The sequence below is a fragment of the Chionomys nivalis genome, chromosome 2 (assembly GCF_950005125.1).
Source record: "Chionomys nivalis chromosome 2, mChiNiv1.1, whole genome shotgun sequence".
NCBI classification, from domain to species: Eukaryota; Metazoa; Chordata; class Mammalia; order Rodentia; family Cricetidae; genus Chionomys; species Chionomys nivalis.
Window position 1 is genome coordinate 14,602,977 of NC_080087.1, and position 27,498 is coordinate 14,630,474.

The following is a 27,498-nucleotide window of genomic DNA, read 5'->3' on the forward strand; positions in this document are numbered from 1 at the left end:
AGAGAGATTATTGCCTATAAAAATAGTGTATTCATAGCCACACACATAAAATAAAATCAAAGCCAGTCTGCCCCTATTTTCTGGCCAGAATAAAAGTGGAGGTATCAAGTTTTGTTGTTGCTGCTGTCAAATCGACGTTCTCGCTTCTGTTGTAATGCATTCGCTATACTGTCATTTTCTGAACATTTTTGGAGTAGGAAACAGGAAAGCTAAGCATCCATATTGGTTTTCAGTACTAGAGAAGCTAACCTACTAAACAGTTCTGGCCTTTTAAGAGATGGAGAAAGTGAGGTTGAGAGTATTTCTAAATGCTGCCTCTGCTACAAAGGGCTCGCAATCCAAGCAAAGCCACGCCTTGAAAAAACAAAAACAAAAACAAACAAACAAACAAAAAAAAACTCTTGACCTTGTGCCTGGCTGTGCCATTTCTTCCCCATATCCTATGACATTCCTTCCAAATCTCTGACCTTCTTTCAAGACTTCCTTTACATGTTCCCAGCATCATTTTTATCTCTGTGAATAAACCCAAAACATTCAAAAGCTTGGCAGGAACTTAAGAATTTTCTCCGATCATTTTCCAGTTTGAAAAATACAAAATTAAAATATACAAAAGCCAAAGATATGAGTTGAGGAGAGAACTCAGTCAGTTAAGAGCTTTACATGAAGGCGTGGGAACTTAGGTTCAATCCCTGGCACCTACATAAAGCCTGGCACATTAGAGTGGGCTTCTAATCTGAACACTGGCAGGTGGAGACAGGCAACTCTGTGGGGCTCACTGGCCAATCACCTCAGCCTGATCAGTGAGCTTCAGTTCTCAGCCAGGGATCCTATTTCAAAAACCAATGTGGAAGACTGCTGAGGAACAATACCCAAAGCTGACCTTGGAGGCAGGCAGGCAGACAGGCACCAAGAACGCACACATGCGCATATGCGTACACACACACACACACACACATACTTCATGGTATATCTGAAAATACAGGCTAAGAGATGGGGGCGTGATATCTCCATCTCTAGACTCCCATCTATGCTGATGCCCACAGTTGGGTCACTTTCCTAACATCACTTACTGGCTGTATCTCACCCTCACTCCTGAACTCCCAAAGGAATTCTGGGAGTATCACAGTATAAATAAGCCTCCCTATCTCCTCCTGGAGCAATTTATATAGTAGAAAAGAGATAGAGCCAAGGATTAATGGCTGACATTCTCCTTCCCGACTAACCATGAAAAGAAAAATAACCCATTCCATTTCATCAATGTGGAAAAATCAGAGGCCATGGCTGATTTGACACCACCAAAATGAGTTCAAACTGTGTGATGTCTAAAACGTGGGTTTCGAATGGATAGGGAAGATTATTTGTGAAAATACACAAAGAATACGTGAATGTCTTTGCAAATCTTTCTCTCCTGTAGAAATTGTTGCTGTCATTTCTCTAAATACCCAAACCACTTCTTAAAATACTTTCTGGTCTACTCAAGCATAAGGAAGCATGGTTTTGTTTACTTGGTCCAGCTCCATCCTCCTGCCATTTCCTTTATTCTTCCTTCTCTAATCAACTTCACTGCCTCACCCTAGCACGAGTGGACAAAAGGTTTTATCCTCCCTGCTATTCTGAACACGTTGCTGAATCCCACTGAGGCAGAAAAGAGTAAATGGGTCAAATTGCTTTGTGTTGCCTGAAAAAATTCTAGCGTTTGTCAAGCAAGCAGGAGGCCCCCAGGAAAGAAGCAGAGGGGGGCTGATAGATGAAGACAAGTACCATGCAAAAAAAAAAATACAGGACTCACAAATAAGGAAGGAAGGAAGGAGGGAGGGAGGGAGGGAGGGAGGGAGGGAGGGAGGGAGGAAAAAAGAGGAAGGAAGGAAAAGAAAGAAAGAAGGAAAGGAAGAAAGGAAGGAAGGAAGGAAGAGAGGGAGGGAGAAATTAAAAATAAGAAAGGTAATTTAAAAGAAATAAAAATCATATCAAAAAGCTTGCGGTCTTGGTGGTGGAGTCAAACAGCCAGTAAGGAAATGAGTAGTGAGTGTAAAAAGAACACACAGACTCAAAAGAAGGATGTTCCTTCCCTGCTCCCAAGGTTATTGGAGAACTTAGGTCATGGTAGATTTAGAATAATGAGATTTAAGAACATTTTCCAACCTTGAGGTCCAATGAGGCTCTCTGAGATCCAGCCAAACATTCCTAGGCAACTTAAACACATTCCTAGAAAATCGGAGTTTATGTTTTCTTTTTCTCTATAAGATTAAGGCAAGATTTCAAAAACAAAACAAAAACCCTTGACATTCTAAAAATTCAATAAGCTCAGGAATCTCTTGTTGTTTTATAAAGCAAGCCTCGGGATCTATTCTGGTGTCAGATAGGAAGTAATGGAACTCTGTTCCTGCTGTATAGTTAGTACTTGAGTGAGGCAGCTGAGATCCTACAAGAACAGACTGTGTGCCAGCTCCACCCAAGCCTGTATCTTCACCAGATATCTATCATGCTGAAGGAGTGAATGGCTTGATCAGACTGAGCCTTGGTTTCTTCCATGAAATGAAGAGGTTATCATATATCAATACCTTAAATATACGATATCAGGATTGTTTGGCATTGAAACCCCCAAAATTATAAGTTCCCATTCCTTCCCATCTACTGCAGAAAGATCCCTTATGCTATACACAACACCTGAGACAATAGGCTGCCAAAAAAATGGGTCATCTATAATGAAGATTATACTCAAAAAAGTATACATCATAAGCGACTATTTAGTAATAGTAATTTTTTCAATATGGAAATTTTCCTTATCATAGGTCTCCAGACAATTGTGGATACCATTGTTCTGATCCTCTGAGACTCAAGGTGTTAAAGAATCTAGCTTGACTTTTTTTCATTCTAGATAACAATATGTGTGTGTTCACACACACGTGTGTGTGTGTGTACATGAGGCTGTGGGTGTCTGTATTCAGACAGATCCCTATTTGTGAGGTTCTATTCGCTCCCAAAATTACTATTTGAAACTTCTTACATCAGCTGAAAAATGCTTTTTGTAGCCTTTGACTTTGAGTGGGTTTGGGAGCATTTATGACCCTATCATACATAACGTAAACACCAATCTGCCTTTCTTATTTCTTTGAAAATTCAATTATTTCTAATTACATAAAGGCACCATTAATCAAGCAAGCATAAAAACCCATAGAGGAGAATTTAATCTCTTAAATAAGATTGTAGACTTTAAGAAATAATTAAATGTTATCACATTTAGTACACAGAGACATCTTGTTGTTGATAGCTGGGCCAATATTAAGGGAAGTATCTTAGTCTCATTGTACTATAAATGGATATGGTTCAAATCAGAAATTTTTGGATTTTCATCTCGCTCTCTCTCTCCCTCCCTCCCTTTCCCCAGGCCTGGAAATGGGCTTTGGGCCCCGTGGTCTTGTATGCATGGGAAAGAATAATTAGGTTCTGGAGATTCCAACAAGAAGTTGTCATTACCAAGGTATGCATGTAGCTTTATGTCTGAATAAAAGCCTGAGTGTAGATGAAAATTTTTTATTAGCCCAAGTTTTTAATTTGCCATTTTTATTGCAGAACTGCCTGTAATTTAGAGGCTCATCTTCTGTTCTAATAATTGCTTGTATCGGAGCATCTTTCAGTGTGACCAGTTTTACTGGCGCCAAGGATCAAGGCTCCATGCTGGCACATAGAATTCTGATAAAGGCTTATGGCGCAGCACTGGAGTTAGCTATATTTCTCTTTATTATGGCTTCTCTCTAGTGAGGAAGAGACGAGAACCACAAAGAATGCTTTACACTGACCATAGTGACTTCAGGTACCATATCAAGGTGGAATTTTGCAAACATGCCAGTATCTTCCACACAGCTTCAAGCAGGCACATGCTTACCTGGGGGTACTGAGCACAGGCTTGGAATGAAGCCACGGGTCCAGGATATGAAAAGGTGCTGGAGGTTTAAGATGGAGAGGGCAGACGTAGCCTGTGCTTTACTCTGTGTAGTGGTGTGCTCTCTGGTGGGGCTTCCCTGTCTTGCTATTCGTCCTCGTGGCTCATTAATTTTTACGTCATACTGGAAGAAGATAGGAGCGGATAGGCAGAAAAAAATTACCCGTGGGTTGACAGAAGTAAACATTACTCTACTGTCCTAGTCGGGGTTCCCATTGCTGTGATGAAACACCGTGACCAAAAACTAAGTTGGGGAGAAAGGGTTTATTAGGTTTACACTTCCAGGGCAGAGTGCCTCATTGCGGGAAACCAGCACAGGAACTCAAGCAGGGCTGGAAGGAACCTGGAGGCAGGAGTTGATGCAGAGGTCAAAGAGGGGTGCTACTTACTGGCTTGCTCTCCGTAGCTTGCTCAGCCTGCTTTCTTATAGAAACCAGGGCCATCAGCCCAGGCTTTGGTCACTAATTGAGAAAATGCATTACAGCTGATCTCATGGGGGCATTTCCTCAACTGAGGCTCCTTCCTCTGATGACGCTAGCTTGCGTCAAGTTGACACAAAACCAGCCAATACATCTACCCACTCCCCAGCACTAGTACAGTTTGAAGAGAACTCCACAATCCTTCTGCTGTCTCACTGAAAGAAGATGAACAGGAGAATGCTCCATCTGAGGCAGTGTCAGAAGGGAGAGCAGAATCCTGGAACTAAAGATGAAATGCTGTCAGGAGCGCCTCACATGGAAACGTGCCATCCCAGTATTCCCATGCTGGCTTGTGTTCTTGTGTCTGTTTGCTATACAGGACGTGGAGGTGTGCAGAGATTTTTTTCATGAAAGAATGGCTATCTAGGATGGGCAACTCCTTCTGTCCTCGGACAAGCCATTAGTGTAAAGTCCTTTTACAAGCTTCACGGGGATTCCCGATATCAAAAGCTCAGAACCAAGACAGTGTTTAGTATTAAAAAAAAAAAAAAAAAGAAGAAAGAAAGAAAGAAAGAAAGAAAGAAAAAACCTCAACAAATAAAATGTTTTAGAAAGAAGTGGAAGATTGGTATTTTTTCCTTTATTATGAAGAAAATTGCAAGGTTAATTCTCATGAGATTGAGAAAACACACAAGTAACTGCCAAAGGTAACACATCACTGCTAGGGTTTTTTTGTTGTTTGTTTTGTTTTTGTTTTTGAATTGAAGATGATGTGGTAACTATTTTTAATACACTCCAGTAAAATTATGGGCTATCCATTCATCCCCACTTAGTTAGAAATGATTTACTGGGCTCAGGGAAGTTTGGTCACGTGGGGGTGTGGAGTCACATGCCTGCTCTGTTGCTTCCTCGTGCTATTACCAGGAGTCAAGCACAGTGCCCTGCACAATGAACTCTATTATCGCTTAAGCTGCAAGTCCAGGCATGAAAGCAGTGACAAATATAAATAGTCTAAGGAAATATAAACCAGTTAACGATTTTGCAAGCCTTTGATGAAATGACGACTGTGCCCTTGTTTTACCTGAGTGAGAATCCCCACAGCTCTCTGTTCTCTCGTAGGTGGTGAGTCACCCATCTGCAGTCCTGGAACTTCACATGAAGAAGCGTAATTTCAAGATGGCGCCTGGACAGTACATCTTCATCCAATGCCCATCCATCTCCCCGCTGGAATGGCACCCATTCACTCTGACCTCTGCTCCCCAGGAGGACTTCTTCAGTGTTCACATCCGCGCGTCTGGAGACTGGTCAGAGGCATTATTGAAAGCCTTTGGGACAGAGGGGCAGGCCCCCAGTGAGCTCTGCAGCATGCCGAGGTGAGACCCCGGAGTCACTGTTTTATTCGAGTCTCAGTACTTCAGACGGGAAAATATCTAAATGCAGCAATAAATTGTCAGACTTGGAGATGGCTTTAGACCAGGCTGCAAGCTTGAGTTTGTTTAAAAAAAAAAAAAAGGAAAGAAAAAAGAAAAAACAGAAAGCCTCCATAAAATGTATAATTTAAGAGAAGCAAGTACATTTCTGTAAAAATAAATAAATGTTCAACAAAGTAGGCGACGATCCAGGAAGAAAGAACGGTTTCCTTTCCAGACCCAAAAGTAGCTGTTGTCTAATTATGTACGACTTGCCATGAGTCAGACCACCCTGTGAGGGCTCTCCCATCACAGACCGGGCTTTCAGGCTGTCTTTGCAAAGCTTGGTCTCCTGAAGAAGGATGCTCTATTCTGGTCAATGGGTCTTAACATGTACTGTTTCTATGCAACCACATGGTAACGTATAGGAGATGTACATAGAAACTACTCATCTCTGCAGCCCTGTCTTCAATAACACAGTACAAGGCACTGGAGCTGGGGCTTCTTCTCATATCAGTCATGATTCTACCCCTAACACACCCTATTCAGAAAAGCCCTAGTGTTTGACCCGAAACCCTGTGTGCATAGTCTTACCTTGGCTGCTGTAAATGAACAAGAAGGTCGATTCCTATCCCTATAGGATCACCCAACAAACAGTACATGAAGTTCATGGATAGGGCCCCAGAAAATCAAGAAAATAGAAAAATATGAGACAAAACAATTCCAAAACTAAATATTTCAATGAAGCATTAAAAAAAAAGTCTACTGGTGCCATTCTTGGGGGACAGCGGCCACTACATGTTGGCTTTAGTTTAAAAACTCAGTGGCACATACTTATGTGGAAGTCCCTGCAGGGGCAATGTTGTCACCCTTCTCCTGTATCTCCAGGACCAAGAACCATGTCAGACTCCTAAAGATAACATAATCTAATACCTTCAGCCCAGCATATATCCTTTAGCTCATTTAATTTGACAGCTATTTACTGATGACTAGGTAGGCACCCTTACAAGGCTAAGCCACAAAATGAAATGAGCTTGTCTCCCTCCTCCCCCTCTCCAGAGAAGGTGGAGCCGTCAGCACGCCACACTGGTTGTGTCTAGTGGATGGAGGGGATGCAGGCTTTCCTGTCAAAGATGAGTCATATAAGATGAGCAATGAAGCTGAATTCTAACGTTAAAATGAAGTGAAAATCAGGGGCAAGTGTAGAAGGAAGTGACACACAGACACACACCCCACAACACACCGTCCACAAGCCTCCCTCATGCCCGCCCATCCTCTCCACTGTTAAGTTTCAAACTTTTAACTTTTTTCTCATCCTTGCTCCTTTTCTGTGTGGATCCAGCTACTCAATCTATCAAACATCCTTCCTTTCACCAATCAACAAGCTTTCCATCAACCCACAGAAGTGCAGCGGGCAGCTTATTGTCTATGGAGTAACACCGGGAGGTTTCGTGTGATCTCTGGGGCCTCTCTGGATACATCTGCTCCACCCCTTTGTCCTTCGTGGATAGAACCTTCCCAGCCTTCTTAGTCTTTGGTCACTGATAGATAAAATCACATGTGCTTCTGGGTAGACCATGATTTTGGAAGTACACGTGCATTGCATTTATGTATCTGCATTATGTTTATATATGCACATTGTGGCTATATGTGTACATCATGGTGTTTAGTAAACAGTTGCTAGTTAGCACAGTTAGCACTTCCACAATGAGAACATTAATGTGTACTCGCTTTGAAGTACATGTGCATTGCATTTGTGTATCTGCCCTGTTTATATATGCACATTATGTTTATATGTGTGCGTTATTTCATCTAGTGAATAGTTGCTAGTTAGCACTTCCACAAGAGAATATTAATGTGTGCTCACTTTGCATTTGTGAAGATTATTAGATTGTCACTGAATACAATAACCTTGCTGTACACTGTGGTCCCTGCAGTGTCCTTCCTGTACACTGTGCTTACCTCTTCTTTCACTGATACCTCCTACTCCCTGTCTCCACTCCCAGCGCTACCCAGCTAACCATCACTCTGCTGTCTAATTCTGTGAGAACCACGTTTTTAGATTACACTTAGTGTGAGATCACAGTAATGCTTAATATTTGATGTAGGGTTAGCTATCATATTCTATATATATTGGTATAATGTATTAGTGCCCAGAAAGTCTTATTAGAATTGACTGCAAAGTAAGAAAAGCCAAGTACCCTAGATATACCAAAAGTAATGTTAGCTCCTAATGGCTCTGAGCTCAGAAAAATGAGGCAGGAGGCTGATGGTGTGAGCATCGAGGAGCCAGCAAGACTCAGCTGCTGTGAGACAGTAACTTCCTGCTTTACATTAAACCCTGAATCCAGAGCAAAGGGATGACAGGTGAATAAACACGAAAGCAGAATTCATCTAGCGCTCAGGAAATGGCTCTGCAGATGGAGAGTTCACCGTGATGCCCGAGTTCACTTCCCCGGTATCCACTGAAACCCTGCGTTAGCATGGCAGCCTGCTTGTAATTCCAGCGCTTGCCGGGTAAAGATCATTCCAGGTGATCCTGGAGTCAGCTTGCTAACCAGACTAGCCAAATAAGTGGGCTTCTGGTTCAAATAAAAGATTCTACACAGATATATAAAATGGAATGATCAAGGAAGACACTTGACGTCAAGTGATATCCTCTACATGAAAACACAAACACATATGCGAGCAGACACAGGTACACATATCAACACATCAGCACACATTTAGACACATAGTTACAGGAGCACGCACAGTCACAGCGCAAGAAAGAAAGAAAGAAAGAAAGAAAGAAAGAAAGAAAGAAAGAAAGAAAGAAAGAAAGAAAGAAAGAAAGAAAGAAAGAAAGGGGGAGGGAGGGAGGGAGGGAGGGAGGGAGGGAGGGAGGGAGGGAGGGAGGGAGGGAGGGAGGGAGGGAGGGAGGGATAGAAGAAATGTGTCCTGTGTCCAAAGGATATCTATTCCAACTGTAAGGAATAGAGAAATGTAGCCCACCCACAAACCCCTAAAAAGACAAATCTTAAAGAATCAAGACTTGATATATAGGAAATGAGAAAGCTAGTGTGTGTGTATATATATATATATATATATATACTCTAAAGGAGGCAAAGGTGAGAGCCTTATAGATTTCAGTAAGACATGAAAAAGAACTGTCTCAAACTTAGACATCATAGTGCCTTGCAGGTTGATGTAAGAGAATGGTCAGTTCTCACACAGGGCAATGAAGGGCTCTCAATTATAAACAATTAGAAAGTAATGTATATTTCTGTGGATTCTAAGACACAGGTGTCCTCTGAATTTACTTGATATCTTTTTTTAAATTGGTGTCAAATAAATCACTGATTACTAATTATAAAAATAACTAACAATCTTAATTCATGGGTAAGGTCTCTATCTATCTACCTTTTTATCTATCATCTATCTAATTATTTAAAAATAATCTACAGTGGACTAAGATAACCAGCACCTTCTGGTTAATCCCTTTTAGTTTCATTCTTTTATTTCCATATATCAATATGTAATTAAGCCTTAGTAATTAAGATTAACTCAAGGAGAGTTCATTTGAATTATTAGGAAGTCTGGGATATAGAATATATTTAAATAAATCCATTTGAACTTTCATGAACACATATTTAAAGCCCAAATGGGCTAACCCCCACCCCCACTGTTCAGGTTACAGGTTCTCCTAAGGGGTGGTGGTTAGGAATGACTTAGAAACCTTTTAATTAGCATATCTTTGTTCATATGTAAATGTGTACTTTTGGAATAGTTGGAGTTATTTAATATATTCTGCCTACTGAAATGCTCTAAATATTCCCTTTACCCCTTTACAATTGATTCAACAAATTGTTATTGAGCAGCTGCAGGCTGGATAGCCAGCCAGGCACCAGATAAGCTAGGAGTAAAGACAAACCAGCTCCCCACATCCAGAGACTTAGAAACTTAGAGGTCAAGGTGGACGTAACTAAATCATGAGCACACACACAGTATTTAACAAATGGTGCTGCCATAACTATCACCATGCTCAAAACTCAAGTCCAAATGGATCAAAGACCTCAACATAGAGCCAGCCACACTGAACCTTATAAAAAAGAAAGTGGGAAGTACACTTGAACGCATTGGCACAGGAGACCACTTCCTAAATATAATCCCAGCAGCACAGACACTGAGAGAAACAATTAATAAATGGGATCTTTTGAAACTGAAAAGCATTTATAAAGCAAAGGACATGGTCAACAAGACAAAACGACAGCCTACAGAATGGAAAAGATCTTCACTAACCCCACATCAGACAGAGGTATGATCTCCAAAATATACAAAGAGCTCAGGAAATTGGTCATCAAAAGAACATATAATCCAATAAAAGAAAAAAAATGGAGCATAGACCTAAATAGAGAACTCTCAACAGAGTAATCTAAAATGGTTGAAAGACACTTAAGGAAATGTTCGATATCCTTAGTCGTCAGAGAAATGCAAATCAAAACAACTCTGAGATTCTATCTTACACCTATAAAAATGGCCAAGATCAAAAACACTGACGACAACTTATGCTGGAGAGGTTGTGGGGAAAAGGGAACACTTCTGCATTGCTGGTGGGAATACAAGCAGGTACGGCCCCTTTGGATGTCAGTGTGGCGATTTCTCAGAAAATTAGGAAACAACATTCCTCAAGACCCAGTAATACCACTTTTGGGTCTATATCCAAGGGATGCTCAACCGTGCCACAAGGACATGTGCTCAGCCATGTTCATAGTAGCGTTGTTTGTCATAGCCAGAACCTGCGACAACCTAAATGACCCTCAACTGAAGAATGGATAAGGAAAATGTGGTACATGTACACAATGGAGAACTACACCACAGAAAAAAATAATGACATCTTGAATTTTGCAGGAAAATGGATGGAGCTAGAAAACATCATTTTGAGTGAGGTAACCCAGACACAGAAAGACAATTATCATATGTACTCACTCATAAGTGGTTTTTAAACATAAAGCAAAGAAAACCAGCCTACAAATCACAATCCAGAGAACTTAGACAACAATGAGTACCCTAAGAGAGACATACATAGATCTAATCTACATGGGAAGTAGAAAAAGACAAGATCTCCTGAGTAAATTGGGAGCATGGGGACTTTGGGGGAGGGTTGAAGGGGAGGGAAGAGGCAGGAAGGGGAGCAGAGAAAACTATAGAGCTCAATAAAAGTCAATAAAATAATTCACATACACAAAAAAAAATGCTAATATTACAGCAACAGTGAGGAAGGATGGGTGAGGGAATTTCACCTTGTCAAAGGGGTCCAGGAGAATTTCCCTGGAGAAATGGGGTTTGGACAGGCCCCAGAGGAAGAGTGTCATCTAAGAAGTAAAGGGAGAGAATAAATTGTATCTAAGTAGTCCGTGTGAAAGGGTGCTGTATGGTAGAAGCCAGCACTACTGTGCATCTAGGAAACAAACAAAAAGCCAACTTGGAGAACTGGAAAGAGGAGATGGGGAAGAATTCAGTGGCCAGTTCATGTCAAAACGGCTTATTTAGTCAAAGAATGTGTTTTATCATTACAAGGAAAAGTTGCTAAGCAAAGGCAAAACATTTTTCCTGCCCCTAGACTGCTGATCTTAAAGGACTTTTTTTTTAAACAAATATAATCTGAAACAGTGAGTTTTATAAGTTGTATAAAGCTGAGAAATTATTTCAAAATTATATTTATTCCAAATAAATCACTTCTATTAGACTAAAATGATAGCTATGTATGAAAACAAATATAAATGGGATATATATATATATATATATATATATATATATATATATATATATGAAATGCCAATCTTCTAAGTCACCGTGGAGTGTCTCCTTTGCTTTCGGCTGGCAGCAGAGGGAAGAAAGTCAGACAGGCAGCTAGTGAAGACCCCAGAGCTCTAAAAAGAGCAAGCTGCTTTGATGAGATGAGCCACAAGCAGGAAAAGGCAGGCTTTGCCAACACTAGCCAGGGTGTCCAGGTAGGGTTTCTCCAGTGGGGCAGACCCCTGAGTTCTAGTGTTTACTCCAAGCTCTACAGATAGAACTTGTGTGTGTGTGTGTGTGTGTGTGTCTGTGTGTATACTCATGTGTGTGTGCTCATGTGTGTGTGTGTTTGTGTGTACTCACGTGTGAGTATTGTGTGAATATATGTGTACTTCTATGTATACTCTTGTGTGTGTACTCATGTGAGGGGGCATAAGTGTGTCACTCACATGTGAGCATGCATGTGTGGTGCACATGCTCATGAGAAGACCAGGAGTTGATGTTATAGGCTGCTTCTCTGATTTTTGCTTCTCCACATTATTTTTCTTTTTTCTTTTTCTTTTTCTTTCTTTTTTTTTTTTTTTTTTTTTTTATGAGAGAGAGACCGAGAAAGAGAGATTGAGTCCTTCATTTGCCTGAAACTTGTTGTTAGGATTGACTGGCTGGTCAGAGAGCTCCAAAGACCTGTCTGTCTCTGCTTTCCCAGCACTGGGATTTCAAGCTTGTTACTATCCTCAGCTTTTTATGTACGTCCCGGGAATTGAATGAATTGAGGCTCTCACTCTCACGTAGTAAGCAATGATCCAACCAATTAGTTCATCTCCCCTCCCCAGACAGAGAGTCTTTATATACCCAACCAACCTTTCTGCCGGTGTTTGCCAACCCATCCTATAAAAACCACAGGCTTCAGATGTCTTTGTGTTCAAGAGTAAGACATTCTAACGCGTGGCTTCTCTGATTCCAGGCTCGCAGTGGACGGGCCCTTCGGAGGCTCCCTGGCAGATGTGTTTCACTACCCTGTAAGTGTGTGCATTGCGACAGGAATTGGAGTTACACCCTTCGCCTCTCTTCTCAAGTCCATATGGTATCAGTGTTGTGAGCCACAGAGCCTGCCTGAGCTGAACAAGGTATGGAGAAATCATTAGTTCACCCTTCCATGGAGGGAAGAGTTCAACGCCCTTTTATCTATCTTCTGTCGATTCCTGGGGAGGATTTTAATTAACTATGAGGGATAAACTTAAGGATCCTTAACTATACTTATGTTCTTAAAAATCTCCATTCAGGATTACATTTATGAGCAGGGTTATGTCTAATCTTGTTAAAAAATGACAAGACATAAATTTTATTGCTTCATTGCCATTACAGGACATGTAATTGCTCATTTCAATAAAATGTGGACAGGCTGCAAATGCCTATGTGACTGGGTGGCCGTTAGTCATATTAACAGGCAGCCTTCCCCTCATCTCTTTAGATCCATTCTGTGCTTGCAAACGCCCAGTGCCATCTTCCTTCCAGAGCCTATACTAGTAGGACTTGCTATTCCTCTTGCAATAGTCTTGCCACCCAGCACCAAATCCCCCTTTGTGATTCCTTGTATGTTCTTAGACTAGGTTTCTCCATTCCCTTGTACTATCCGGTATGAGACATTGTCTCAAGCTTTGGCCCAGTCAAGGCAAAAGGAGCCTTCCTTTATACCCCCTGAAGGTTTCATCACTAAGTCTATAAGCCAAACAACAGAAGACAGATTAACAGGAAAAAAGATACTGAAATTTATTGATGATGGGAGTCACACAGTGAACAAAGCTCAGAGGCCAAATGGTTGAAGCTTCCATTGCAAGATACAGGCAGTTTTACAGTAAATTATTTTTAGGGGAGATGAATGAGCCTGAACAACAAATATGTGGAGCAAAACTCACCCATGCTCTGCCTGTAGTGCCATCTTAGTGTTCTTCATGAGACTGTATTGTGGGAAACCCAGTCTCTAGGTCAACAGGGGAGTTACAGAAACAGACCTCTGGAGGGAAAAGTGGGGCAGTTGATGAAGGTCAGGGAGGACTTGGTTCCTCAGCTCAGAGAGCTCATCATCCTAAGATGTCACGCTCTAGACTTTCCTTCTCTGAGCCCAACCCCAATTAGGATCAGCATCAGGTACCACAACAACTGTGGACAGAGGGCCATGTGTCTTAGCCTGGGTTTCTATTGATGTGATAAAACATGGCAGCTGGCAACAACCTGGGGGAAAGGTTTGTTTCCTCTTACGCTTCCACATCATAATCCATAAGGTGAGGAAGTCAGGGCAGGAACTCAAGGGAACCCAGAGTCGGGAACCAAAGCAGAAGCCACCTAGTTCTGCTTACTGGCTTGCTCAGCCTGCTTTTGTGTACACCCAAAACAATCTCCACTCGACTCTCCCATGTCTGTAACTAATTAAGAAAATACACAACAATCTTGCCCATGGAATTGCTTTAGTGGGAACACTTTCTCAATTGCAATGTCTTCTTCCAAATTAGGCTTGTATCAGGTTGACATGAAACTAGTCAGCACACCATGTTGATTATGGAGCATTGAAGGACATGAAGGAGGAGGACACTTGGCAAGGTTAGCTCTGATCTTTTCCTGCCCATGTCTGATCAGCATGGCCTTTGGTTACAGTTTCCTCCTGGACCAAAGGAAGACACTATAATCAGTAAATGGATCCCAGTGTAGAGCCATTTACATTTTCTTATTGCTCTAACCAAATACCTGGCAAGAAACAAGGGAAAGGGGATTCATTTTGGATTATAATTTGAGGCTTTAGCCCTCCACGGTAAGGATGGCCCTGTGGCACTGGGGCATGAAGAGCTGTTTTCTCGTATCTTAACAGGCCACGAAGCAGAGACTGTACAGGAAGCAGGACACAGCAATAAACCTTAAGCTCCTCCCCCAATCCAATGCTTGTAGGTAGGGTCAACCTCCCAAGGATCTCTCAACCTCCTCCAACAGCTAAGGTCCAAGTGTTGAAGCACACGAGCCTGCGGGAGCACTTTACAGCTATGCTGCAGCACAGTTTGTATTCTGTGGACCATTTGCTGTTCCTTCTTTCTTCTGCTCGGGAACTGTGTTCTACGACACAATGACAAAATGTGAGCCAGGGGCTCAAAACCTGTTATCTTTGCCACTAAGAAAGAAGAGTAGAATCAGCTGCTTGAGTGACAGGTGCTTGATATACATTTTTCATTTGCTCTTGAAGCTAGCTGATCTTACAGCTGGGGCTCAAGTGTTCAAACACATGAGCCTGTGAGTAACATATCACACCCAAGACCACGACACAGTATAACAACTTACGTTCCTTTTCCTGGATACAGACACTGATGTTTAGAAAGAGTAAGGTGGCCTGATTAAATGATGCACAAACAATCAAAGACAGACTCCAGATTCTTACTATGACACAGTCAAGACGTAGTAGACATGATACGGCATGCACCTGCAACCAAGTGCACAGGATCTCTCTCTCTCTCTCTCTCTCTCTCTCTCTCTTTCTCTCTCTCTCTCTCTGTGTGTGTGTGCATGTGTGTGTGCATGCATGTGCATGCACACACTCATGTAAATGCACCCATAGATTCAAGTTCCAAGCACAGATACCTGTGAACACAACATGTGTATCAAGATTAGAGTTAAGACCCAACTATCAGCCCTCAGGCACCTCTACCTTTTGTTAGGGACAGGACTTCTCCTGAAAGGGTTATCTGTCCTGTGAGCTTCTAGGGACCTGTTTGTCTTACTGGGATAGCAGGTGCACACTATCATGACTGGCTTTTTATGTGGGTTCTGGGGCTCTGACCTCAGATCCTCAGACCTGAAAGGCGAGCATTTGACTAATGAAGCCACCTCCTCATCTCCACCATTTCTGATCCAAGAATCTCTGTATCCAAATCCTGTTCTCCAGGATGCTCTGCCTGATTCAGCTATCATGAAGAAGCACAACCTTCTGAGCTTCCATACACCTCTTTGGACTGTGATTCCTAGTCCATCCAATGGAGAAATAAGAATCCATATCAAACAGGGAGTGCTTTTTAAAGGCAAATAATGTGAAATACAGAACCACGGTACACATGTTCATAAAACAATATAAATATGAATCACATCAACAAAGATATAAGCAGATTGCTAGTACTGCCAGAACCAACAAAGATTTATCAAGAATTTTCTATCCAGCCAGTATAGAACTGGGCATTTTACATATCTGATATCATACAATCTCTTGTAAATAATTGCTATTTATTTCTGTTCTACAAAAAAGAAAACACATGCCAATCCCAAAGCTAAAAAGAATGGTACAATTGTCGTATTAGATTGCCTTAATTAAAACGACTAATATCCTCACTTTACCAATGAGGGACACAAAGCAGAGAGAACAAATGAACAAGAGAACTAGAACTTGAATTTAGGTCCTTCTGGTACTCAAGCAACCCAGTTTCTTTTTTAATTGTCATTTATTATTATAGGATGAAGGGGAACAATGCCACGGCATTCCCGTGGAGGTCAGAGGACAACTGTCCCAGGGATCAGACCCAGATCATCAGACTCAAACCACAAGCACTCATCCCCATGACCCCAAGCTTGTCGTTCCTTCCCACAGTTTAGCAGAGTGAGCCGGATAGCCACTATTCTGTAGGCTTGGGTCTCTGAGCCAGGCCCTCTTCATCTTCACCCTTGCAGTCTACCAAGGAAAACTCACCTGTGTGGCTGGCTTGTTGCTTCACGGTCCCCACAACCCAAGTCACATCATACTTCACTCAGAAAGGAGAACAGAGAAGTCTCTTTCACTCTCTCACTCAAGCAACATACATCGGCACCCACCGTGAGTCAGCCCCTCATATTGATATGCGAGTCTCTCAGATCTGCCACAGGAACCCAGCACACATCTGAAGTAAAGTCACTTCTCTTCTTCCCACCTCTCCGCCCCCCTGCCGTCCTACTGTGTTACCCCTCTCCCTTCCCAGCCTCTCCGCTGTCCTACTGTGTTACCCCACTCCCTTCCTTGTATCTTATGGACACACTGAGCTTCTTAACCCATTACCTCCTCCTCATTAGTGAATACGTAGTACGTGTATGCACTAGCAAGCCACTGAGTCAGCACCAGAGTGTAAGATTCTCATGTTCACCTCCACGCTCCCTGTTAGAAGAAGTGGTGTTCCCAGGGTATTCCAAGTTTAGGCTGAAAACTGTGCCTAAGTCCTGATGGTTAGTAATTGGCATGCCTAGTCACAGGGTTAAGAAGTTTCTGTCTCATGAAGCAGGGAGGTGAGTGTGTGTGTGCGTACGTGCATGCGCGTGTGTGTGTGTGTGTGCATGTGTATGGCTCTCACAAGTCTTATGTAACTAATATTCATCAGTGCCGCCTACATGCTTGTGAGATATAAATACGACCTTCCTCCACTGAACTGTCAGCATCTCTATAATTTTGAAAGTGGAGCAGAGCAAAGTGGTATGTGTCTAGCTAACAGCATCTTCACAATTTTAGGTCTAGGCTATAACTTCCAGATCGTTCTCTTTTGTAACTAGAGGAGAGGAACAGGAGCATAGAAATGCAGAGCTGAAATTTTTGGTGTAAATTGTTAACTGCAATTGGATAGGATTTTTTTTTTCTCGTCTCAATGCAAAATACCCCTTGACCTAAAAGTACACATTTCAATGTTCAAGTTGTGACTCCACACAAAAAGAAATTGGTGAACCTTTCTCCATTGTTACCATTGTACACAATCTCTCCTCCTGCTGCTCCTGTTCTTCTTCCTCTTCTTTCTCATCTTCTTCCTCCACCTCCTCCTCTTCCTTCTTCCCTTGGATTTTTGAGAAAGGGCTTTCACTGTAGCCCAAGTTGGCCTGGAACCCTATGACCCAGACTGGTCTCAAACATTTAGCAATCAGTCATCCTGCTTCTGTGTGCTAAGATCACAGAGTTAGGTTGCTATGTCTGGCTACATGGTAGCTTCTTCCCCCTTCTCCTTTGCCGTGTAATTCTAAAATCTTCTTAGGTAAAGGCAGCCCCACAACCAGTAAGGTACAGGTTTATTCTTGGGAGGATAAAGGAGCACTGTCTGTTTGAAGCAAACACTTTAGAGTGTCTTTGTTTCTGTCTCTATATTTAGATATAAAGCAGGTTGGGGAGATGATTCTCTGGATAAAATGCTTGCCACACAAAAGTGAGGACTTGAGTCTGAGTCTCCAGAAGCTCCAGAAATCCAAGCCTGAAAGTTCGTGTCTGTAAACCCATGGTTCCTACTGTGAGATGGGAGGCAGAGACAGGACAATCCTTGGAACTTCAAGGGCCAGCTAGCCTGACATATGTAGCGACATAAAAGAGACCCCCCGATGTCAAACAAAGCAGAAGGGGAAAACACAGACCGAAGGTCGTTCTCTCATCTCCACACACACCCATGCATCTGCGCTCCTATACACAAACACCTAAGCACATACATGCACACGTGCACATGCACATCATTCAAGTAATAGTAATTTAATATAAAATAGATGGAGGGCAAAGAGGAAGGAACCAATTATCCAGGGAGGAAAATTCACCACAAGCGTAAGGATGGGTCGATTGAAGGAAGTGGAAATACGAGTCGCGTTGCATTGAAGAGGTATTTCCCACACAGAAGTAGGTGTAAGCATCGCTAAGATGGAGATGAGAGTGGGGGTGGCCCTGTGGGTGAGGGAGGAGAGGAAGGTGGGTGAGAAGTCTCTGGTGCAACATGGAGGAAGCCGTGTGCTGAGTGTGTAAACACCCTGTGGTGATAAAAGTCCTCCACGCCCCGCCTAACGGCTATGATTAATTCTGCATCACACTCAATTTGTGGAAAGAACTCTTGAAGAAAGTTGGGACAGTTTGCTTGTGCAAACTGTCAGCATGATGAATGAGACAGGTATGTGTGAATGGGGAAGGGGGAGGACTGCTGACATAAATGTATTGGCTTACACATTTTAGCTCTCCTTAATATCACAGCCGCGTAGACGACGCCGAGGGAAGTGCCAGCTGGGAGATTCGGTTCATTTTCTTAACTGCATAGGTAATCTTCAGAATACAATAAAGCAGATTATAGAAAAGCTGAGATAATCTAATTCCTTCATAATTGTCTCTCTTCATCAATTCAATAATAGATTACGGTGATAATGGGTATTTATAGTGTGTCCCGGAAAAATGGCCTTTGGGTTCCTAACCTAATATAATAAACAGATAATTCAAATAAAAAGACAGTACAGGCCAGTGGGAACAAGGGGAAGAGGCCAAGAAAGGCAAAAAATCCATACTCTACTTAAAGATATTAATAAAACAAAGAGGGGCCTGCTCCCTTTCCTAATGAATGAAAAATGCATTTAATTTAATCCGTTTACTTTGAGAAATTATTTACTTGCACTTTCCCTCACACTGGAGCTCTGGCCACTCCTGGAATTGATCATCTCTGCAAGTCACAGAAATCAGCAATCAGTTGAGCAGGGTGGCTCAGACCACATTTACCTCTCCCAAGCACGCGCAGGCTCCCCACTTTCATTAGGTGGCCTCAGAAAACTCTGGTACCCCATTAGGAATTATCCTTGTCCTATGGGAAGGGGACAGTGCTAGCATGTACAGTGCCTGGATTTATTGACTCTACTAGCTTTGGCAATAATTCTCCTGATATAAGACAAGATTTAAATAAAACATATAATGAAAAACTTCCCTTATTGATGCCATCAGCATTTGTTTTGGTTTGGGCCTCCGTTGTAACATGGTTTGAAGCTCTGTGTCACTATCTAATAATCTACTTCATTTTATTTTTTGTTTCTATTTTTGCTTTGAGACAGGGTCTCACTATGTAGACCAGGCTGGCCTCATGCTCACAGAGATCAACCTGCCTCTGCCTGCCAAGTGCCAGCACAGCCAGCTTTATGGTTATTTTGGTACCTGAGAGTATTCCATAGAATACCATCTAGAGAATCCTTCTACCGCTGGCGAATGTTTCAATAAGGATTACTAACTATAATTAGAGCAATCACAAAGACATCTAGTCATGGGCCAGATGGCAGGATAGTAATAAAGTTCTGAGATGGTTAACGTGCAGAATAATGGCTTAAAGAAAAAGAATCGTATGGATGAAAAGCATTTTACAATAGCTGATCTAGTCTTAACTGTGTTCCAGAAAAATAATTGTATGATTGTATTGCTTTGAAGCTGCACATTTTACATACTGGAGAGTCATATGGAAGAAGAAATTCATTCTTTTTTTTTTTTTTTTTTTGGTCTCTTTTACACTGTTATATTCATTCAGGATTATTTTGAAAGTAACAACGGCAAAATAGAACCTGCAAAATAATAGCAGCTATTTATTGGGGAGATGGTACTTTCTCTAAATGGCATTTGCAGTCTCTATCTTTCCAGGGATAAACGTTCTTATTTTTCGCAATTGTCCACTGTGCAGGGTCTCCTTCCCGAAGTGGCATGGAGCTGTTCTTTGTTCTGTCCTGGATGGAGGCAGCAGAGCCCACTGCTACCCATTTCCCTGCTCCTTGGGAAGAGGCAGTGTCACGGTAGCAAGATCGAGCCACATACACACACACACACACACTCGTACACGCATGCACGCATGCGCGCTTGCATACACAGACATACACAAACACACACTTGCACACACACACACACACACCCATCAAATGCTGCCACACCAATTTAGCACACATGGAGTTTAGGGTGTACTCTCCATCGTGAAGGAATCCACTTGAGAAACTAGGTCATTTGATTCGTACTGACATTTCAATTCTAAGATTGGTCCTCAAAATTAAGGCTTCACCTCCTCTCAATGGCTATCTCTAAAATTCTTTAGTGGCCAATGAGAAAAAGACCAAGGAAGGCCAGTGTTCCTGTTTGCTCTAGGGTAGAAATACATGGTACCTATTCTGTTCATGTGTCCAAATGACATGAAGCAACTACCCATAGCAGCGAACATCCTAACACTACAGTGTCCTTCCGCCATGGGCCAGACGCTTCAAAAGGCCGTGTTCTTTCTTCTCACAGAAAGCTCATGAGTGGTGCTCTGTGTATGGATGGTTTATCCATATAGTAAGAGAAGCTTGAACTAAACAACCTACCCAAGTTCCACAGTGCCTCCATAGTGAAGCCAGGATTCAGGACAGGTCACAGAACCCGGGTATTTAGTGGCTGTGCTCTCCTCATTTCTACATCTGTGTCTGCCTGGACACTTCCCTTCTTTGCCATGGATTTTTTAAAATCATTCTTGGGAAACCAATCTGGTGCTTAAGGAACTGTGTGTTGTATAATGTAACTTAGTCATTGCACAGGCTTCTGAGATGGTTTAGCCTGAAAACAGGACACTCTCCTTGGAGAATCCACGAGACCAAGTACAAAAATTAATTAGCAGCTCTACCTTTTATATTTTCTGGAATTGTTCACACAAAAAAATTTGCAAAGATCTGTCTCCTGCTGACTCTAGATCATTCTGACCTGTTACACATGGGCTACTGATCTTTAATGGAAGGGCTCGGGTCTCGGAACATGGAAATGAGCTGAGACCTGAGCCCTTCCATAAAGATCAGACTGTTCCATAAAGATATCTTCCATAAAGATAGTGCACTGTTAGGAATGAGCTCAGATCAGACTTCCATGATGGGCATAGCCAAGCTGTGTCTGCCCGAAAGACACAGAGAATCTTATGATCCCAGAATGGATTCCTAAATCTCCTGAGCCTACACTGTCTCCACAAGAATGTGGGGTAACTTTTATCACTGTGGAAGCCCAGAATGTTATTTTACTGACTTTCTGCTTGATACAATCTTTTAACCTTGGGTATTTTAGACCTCCTGTATCCACTGTGGAATTCTCAAAGCCGCACTTTGCACGGGGAGCTGATTTCAGGTTTGTTTTATTTTTGGAGACTGAGGTGGAGAAGGCACAGATCAGAGAGCTGCAGCTCATTGTTTGGGGTACTTGTTCTCCTGTTGACCACATCGTTTGTCCTGGGCCAAGCGCAGGGGTGGGACTCTGATGTCTCTTCACAGTAAGTGTCCCCGCCATTAGAGACATGAAAGAGAGGCAAAGTAAATACCCTCTCTGCTGTTCAAAGTCTCCCCTTCCCTTTGTCCGTCTGAAGCATGTCTACAGGGGCCAGTGCACTTTCCCTCCATTGTCTCTCTCACCAAAGAGGCCAGTGTCCCCATAAGTCAATTATGGAGGGGGAAAAGCTCGCAAGGCAAAGACAGGGAAGCAAAAGCATGAAAGACCTCGCAAACTCTAAGAACACTGACACGCTGCTATGCCAGAAAGCAAGGACGGGGAACAATTGCTATTTGAAAAGACAAAGGTTATAGTGGGAGAATGCTCAGATGTGGGCATTTTTCAGGTAAGAAAGGTCAGAACGGGCTCGGAAACCAGTTTTTTATTGTTTGCTTTGTTGTTGTTTTTTTTTTTTAATTATTATTTTTGGAACACTGGGCTAGAAAAGCCATTGAGTGCTTGGAGCTTAATGAACTCTTATGGGAGCTTGGAAGATAACACTGAGGGAGATGTGGACTGTGGAGGCGTTACTCATGAGGTTTCAGAAAGTAGCAAGGATGTAATTAATAATTGGACTATGGACCATTTGTGTTATATTTTGGCTAAGAATTGTGGTCGCTGGTGATGTGGAGTTGAAGAAGCAGCTGTGGTTGTCAAAAAGGTGTAATTCCTCTGAGGAGAAGACTGGGCTTCAATAGTAGATGCTGGTCATCGGGGGCTAAAGAATCAGCCACAATTAATAAGAGGTCAGCATCATTTCTGAAGTCTTCTGGGAAGTGTTTCCTCAGGGTCAGCCCACAGAGCTGTGGTCCAGTGGGGCAGGGCTGCGTCTCAAACTGGTAGCTGAACACGGCAGTGTACAAAGGTCACCCACCCAGTTCTGATTTGGAAGGCATTAAGAGTTGCGAGATTGAGGAGCTCTGTGTGTGTGTGTGTGTGTGTGTGTGTGTGTGTGTGTGTGTGTGTGTGTGTGTGATGTCTGGCTGTGATCTTTGTGTATATTTTAGGAAGTTTCTACTGTAATATGTTTCTATACTATCCCTCAAATGGCTTTTGATTTTAGCTGTCTCCTTGTATTCTCCCCAACAACCTCCTACCCCATCTCCTTTTCCACTTGATCACCCAACTCCAGCCCACCCATCCATCCATAATCACCTATTCTATCTCTCTTTTCTAATGAGATCTATCTGTACCCTCCAGTCCCATACTCTACACCTGCCTTCTTAGGTTCTGTGGATTGTAGCTTTGTTATCAGTGACTTAAAAGCTAATATGCACATATAAGTTAATACATACCATATTTTCCTTCCTGGATCTGAGATACCTTACTCAGTATGATTTTTTTCTAGTTCCACCCATTTGCCTAAAAATTTCATGACTTTATTTTTTTAATGGCTAAGTAATACTCCCACTGTATAAACACACCACATTTTCTTTAGCCATTCTTCTGTTGAGGGACATCTAGGTTGTTTACAATTTCTGGATATTATGAATAGAACAGCAATGAATATGTTTGAGCTAGTGTCTTGTAGTAGGATGAAACATTCTTTGGGTACATGCCCAAAAGTGGTATAAGTGGATTTTGAGATAGATGGTTCCCGTCCTCCTTGGGAACCTCCACACTGACTGTACAAGTTTGCACTCCCACCAGCAGTGGGTAAGTATTCCCCTTATTCAATATCCTGGTCTGGTTATTTTTATGCCCAGGTCTTCCCTTTTGCGATAGCAGGATATATAATTTATTTATATTTTTGTAAAAGTCCACTATTAAGAGATTTTAGACTTTTAAAGAGACGTTAAACTTTTAAAGCATTGGAATTTTTAAATGCTATGGAACTTTTAACTGCAGACTGTGTTTTATAGTATGATATTAACATAAGGGATAATAAAGAAAAGGTTATGGTTTAACAGTGATGTGTTGGTGTTGACAAGGGATGGAGTGTCTTGGTTTGGTTAGGCTTAACTGTCAACTTGACACAGCCTAAATCATATGAAAGGAGAAGCCTCAATTGAGGAACTGCCTAGATCAGGCTGTGACCATATCTGTGAGGAATTGTATTGTGTGATGTTTTACTCTTTTGACTTTTTGAGGGGTCCACCACTCAGCATCCAAATAAATCACACATAGAGGCTTATTATTAGTTATGAATGCCCAACCCTAGCTTGGCTTGTTTCTTCCCAGCTTTTCTTTTCTTTCTTTCTTTCTTTATATATTTATTTATTTATTAAAAATTTCTGCCTTCTCCCCTCCGCTGCCTCCCAATTCCCTCCCCCACCAAGTCCCCCTCCCTCGTCATCCCTAAGAGTAATCCGGGGTTTCTGCCCTGTGGGAAGTCCAAGGACCACCCACCTCCATCCAGGTCTAGTAAGGTGAGCATCCAAACTGCCTAGGCTCCCACAAAGCCAGTACGTGCAGTAGGATCAAAAACCCATTGCCATTGTTCTTGAGTTCTCAGTAGTCCTCATTGTCCATTATGTTCAGCGAGTCCGGTTTTATCCCATGCTTTTTCTTAACCTGACTAGCTTTTGCCTCCGTGTAGTAGGAGGCTGCTTGCTCGTTCCTGGACGCCCATCTTTTTTTGTTTCTGTATATCTTTCTTTCCTTCTTACTCTGTGACTTATTGGGTGGCTGGCTCGATATCCTCCCCTCCTTGTTCTCTTGCTGCTAGTTCTTTTCTCCCAGATTTCCCCGTCTATTTATTCTCTCTGCCTGCCAGCTCCGCCTATCCTTGCTCCTGCCTCGCTATTGGCCATTTATCTCTTTATTAGGACCATCAGGTGTTTTAGACAGGCACAGTAACACAGCTTCACAGAGTTAAACAAATGCAGCGTAAACAAAAGTCACACACCTAAAAAGAAAGAAAGAAAGAAAGAAAGAAAGAAAGAAGGAAGGAAGGAAGGAAGGAAGGAAGAAAGAAAGAAAGAAAGAAAGAAAGAAAGAAAGAAAGAAAGAAAGAAAGAAAGAAAGAAAGAAAGAAAATCCAGGTAAGCATGAGTCCATGAGAGAGTCAGAGAGTAAGCCAACAAGTAGTATTCCTCCATGGTTTCTTCTCCATGGTCTGGCTTGCGTTCTTGCCTTGACTTACATCAGTGATGGACTGGGACCATGTTTCTTTTGATTCAAGTGCTTTATCACAGCAGCACAGTGAAACGAGAACACCATCTGACACCTTCTTCCCTCCACGGCTGTGTTCAAGTCTCTCCTCAGTGGGGTCTCCCTTTGCCTTTGGAGTCAATATTGTGATCTTTCTCAGACTGCCTTGTTTCTACACTGCCTAATTACCATCTGACATTTTCTATACTTCATGCATTTATACACCACCCTCGTTCTCCAAGATACAAACTCCATGAAGATGGACATTTTCTTTGTCTGCCTGGCTTCTTCACTATCATTGTTCCAGAGTGTAAACTGGTTTCTACCCATAGTAATCATTATGTAAGCATTTGTGAACCAGTGAATGAGTAGATGGGCACCGCCCTCTGCTCATGAGGACTCTTGGGATATTCAGCAGGAAGAGCTAGCTCTCAGCTTTGTTATGTTTTGAAGCTACCTGGTGGGTTTATGGATTACACACTCCAGGGAGGGATGACAGCCAGGAAGACGAGAACAGTCTTTTAGAGGCAGTAATTGTGCCTAAGGTCTAAGACAGTGGTTCTCAACCTTCCTAATGCTTCAACCCTTTGACACAGTTCCTCACATTATGGCTAAAATTATATCATTGCAGATGGGTGATGGTGGCACACACTTTTAATCTCAGCACTCAGAAGGCAGAGGCAGATGAATCTCTGTCCAGGACAGGCTCCAAAGCTACACAGAGAATCCCTGTCTCAAAAAAAAAAAAAATTCATTGCTACTTCTTAACTGTAATTGTGCTACTGTTATGAATCATAATGTAAATATTTGATATGCAGAATATCTGATATACAACCCACACACACAAAGGAATTATGACCCACAGGTTGAAAACTACTGGTCTAAGGGATCATTTCTCCTTGGATTAATATTATAAATTTTCATTTGAGCAGGAGCTATCCAGAAAATACACGCAACCTCTGCTTCTGAGAGGGAGGTCTTAGATTCTCATCCCCTGCTCTTCCTGACTGCTAACATCGCAAATATCTGCACAAATCTGAAGAGAATAAACGAGATATTCAGCCATGAAATACATTCTGTCATTTTCTTTTCCTTGTGATACTAATTAAATCTCATTTATAAATCTGATTATATGACGGTGAGCTTGCAAGCTGACTAAGAGAGGAGGGAGGGAACGAGAGTTGGGAAACAAACCCTGGCCATTGGAAGGCATGTTTCAGGTGCTAACATATCAGACAGTACCTGGAGTGGGGAGGAGGCCCTGCAGACACTGCTGAAGCCCAGAGATGTCCCTTTGGGTGGACAGCAGGAGGTAGAAGTGTGGGAGTGGAACCCAGAGGACAAAGAGATTCATATCCTGTGGTTTCTTCTAGATACAATTATCTGAAACTCAAAGCACAGAGCTAAACCCAAACTGCTTCTTGTCACCTGCCATTTGCTCAACACGGAGAGAATGTTTTAAAAATAAGTAAACAAAAACAAAACCTTCCCAGAAACAATTGTTACTGCATCAGTTGACACGTGGGCAGGCACAGCCTCTACCCACCAGCTTTCGAGGGCATTGATATGTCTCACTGAGAGAAAATTTCTGTCTTATGAGACTTCATTCTGCAATTACCATAATCGCCATTCTCCAGAGGCTGTGGCTGGTGAAGTGGATTAGTGCCCGAGCCTTTGGGGGGTCTCCAGAGAGGAGAGTTGAAATCTTGAGCTTAGGTCATAAGTAAAGATGAAGGGGGCTGGTCTAGCAGCTTATCCCCTTTGGGGAGCAATGAAAGGCACCGTGAGTTATGATTATTAATCTTGTTCAGAAGAGGCCCAGCCAGAAGTGTGGAAAGTTGATCCTCATCCAAAGAGGCTGGCACAGCCCACAGAAACCCTAACTCCTTGAATTCAGTCTGGGCCTTTTCAGACACAATGGGAGTTTTCTTTTCTTTTTCTTTTGTCCTTTTCTTTCTTTCTTTTTTTTCCCCCAAAAGAAATCATGGTATGATGGTTTGTTCACTGGTAAAGAAAAATGTGTGATTTAGCAGAATGGCCCATTTGGGCTCAAGTCATTTAACAGCTACAAAGTAGCCTGTGATTCTCAGCACACCGCCTTCTCTCCCGACAGGTGTACTTCTATTGGATCTGCCGGGACGCTGGGGCATTTGAGTGGTTTGCAGATCTGTTACTTTCACTGGAAACAAGGATGAGTGAGCAAGGGAAAACTCACTTGCTGAGTTACCATATATTCCTTACTAGCTGGGACGAAAACCAGGTATCAGTAAAATCCAGGCTCTCCAATACTGCTGCCCTTCTTAAAAAGAACCCATTTTGACAATGAACTGCAGGCTTATCAGGCAAAAAAAAAAAAACAAAAAAAAAAACAAAAAGAAAAACAAAACTCTTCTAAAGTCTAAAGTTCCTCAAAAGGGAGAGAAGAACAGAATCAAACTAGACTGGAAAGAACTAGTTAAGATGTAGCAATAAAAAGACCTCTAGCTATCTTACTGTGGAACAGAAAATATAAACACCGCAGGCAATAAACGACAACCCAGATATTAGGAATCTTAAAGTTCGAATTTATCATTTTAAGAGTGGCATCAGTGACTGTCACTAATTGGCTATATCATCTGTTGAATTCCTAATTGGTTCTGATTCTATGCTGCTCAGAGTAAAACAGAAAAGATTCCCTGTTGCTTCTATCTGGCCTTTCATATTGAAAAGCATGTGAGCCAGAAAATTACTATGGATGCCTGATTTGCATAGAGAATTCTCTCTCTTAAGGGATTCTCAGGAAGCAGGTACCTGAGGTCGAGATGACCTTCTGCTTGGGCAGAGTTCTGCAAG

General features: G+C 42.2%; 1 protein-coding gene across 1 annotated transcript in view; it reads left to right on the forward strand.

Annotated features, from left to right (window-relative positions):
• The window catches only part of Nox3 (NADPH oxidase 3), a 61,712-nt gene that overhangs the window by 19,584 nt on the left and 14,630 nt on the right, over window positions 1-27,498 (forward strand). Inside the window, exons 8-11 of the mRNA XM_057762617.1 lie at window positions 3,389-3,481; window positions 5,482-5,735; window positions 12,514-12,676; window positions 26,780-26,926. Of these exons, the coding sequence (XP_057618600.1) occupies window positions 3,389-3,481; window positions 5,482-5,735; window positions 12,514-12,676; window positions 26,780-26,926 (657 nt within the window). The remainder of the gene's footprint in view (window positions 1-3,388; window positions 3,482-5,481; window positions 5,736-12,513; window positions 12,677-26,779; window positions 26,927-27,498) is intronic.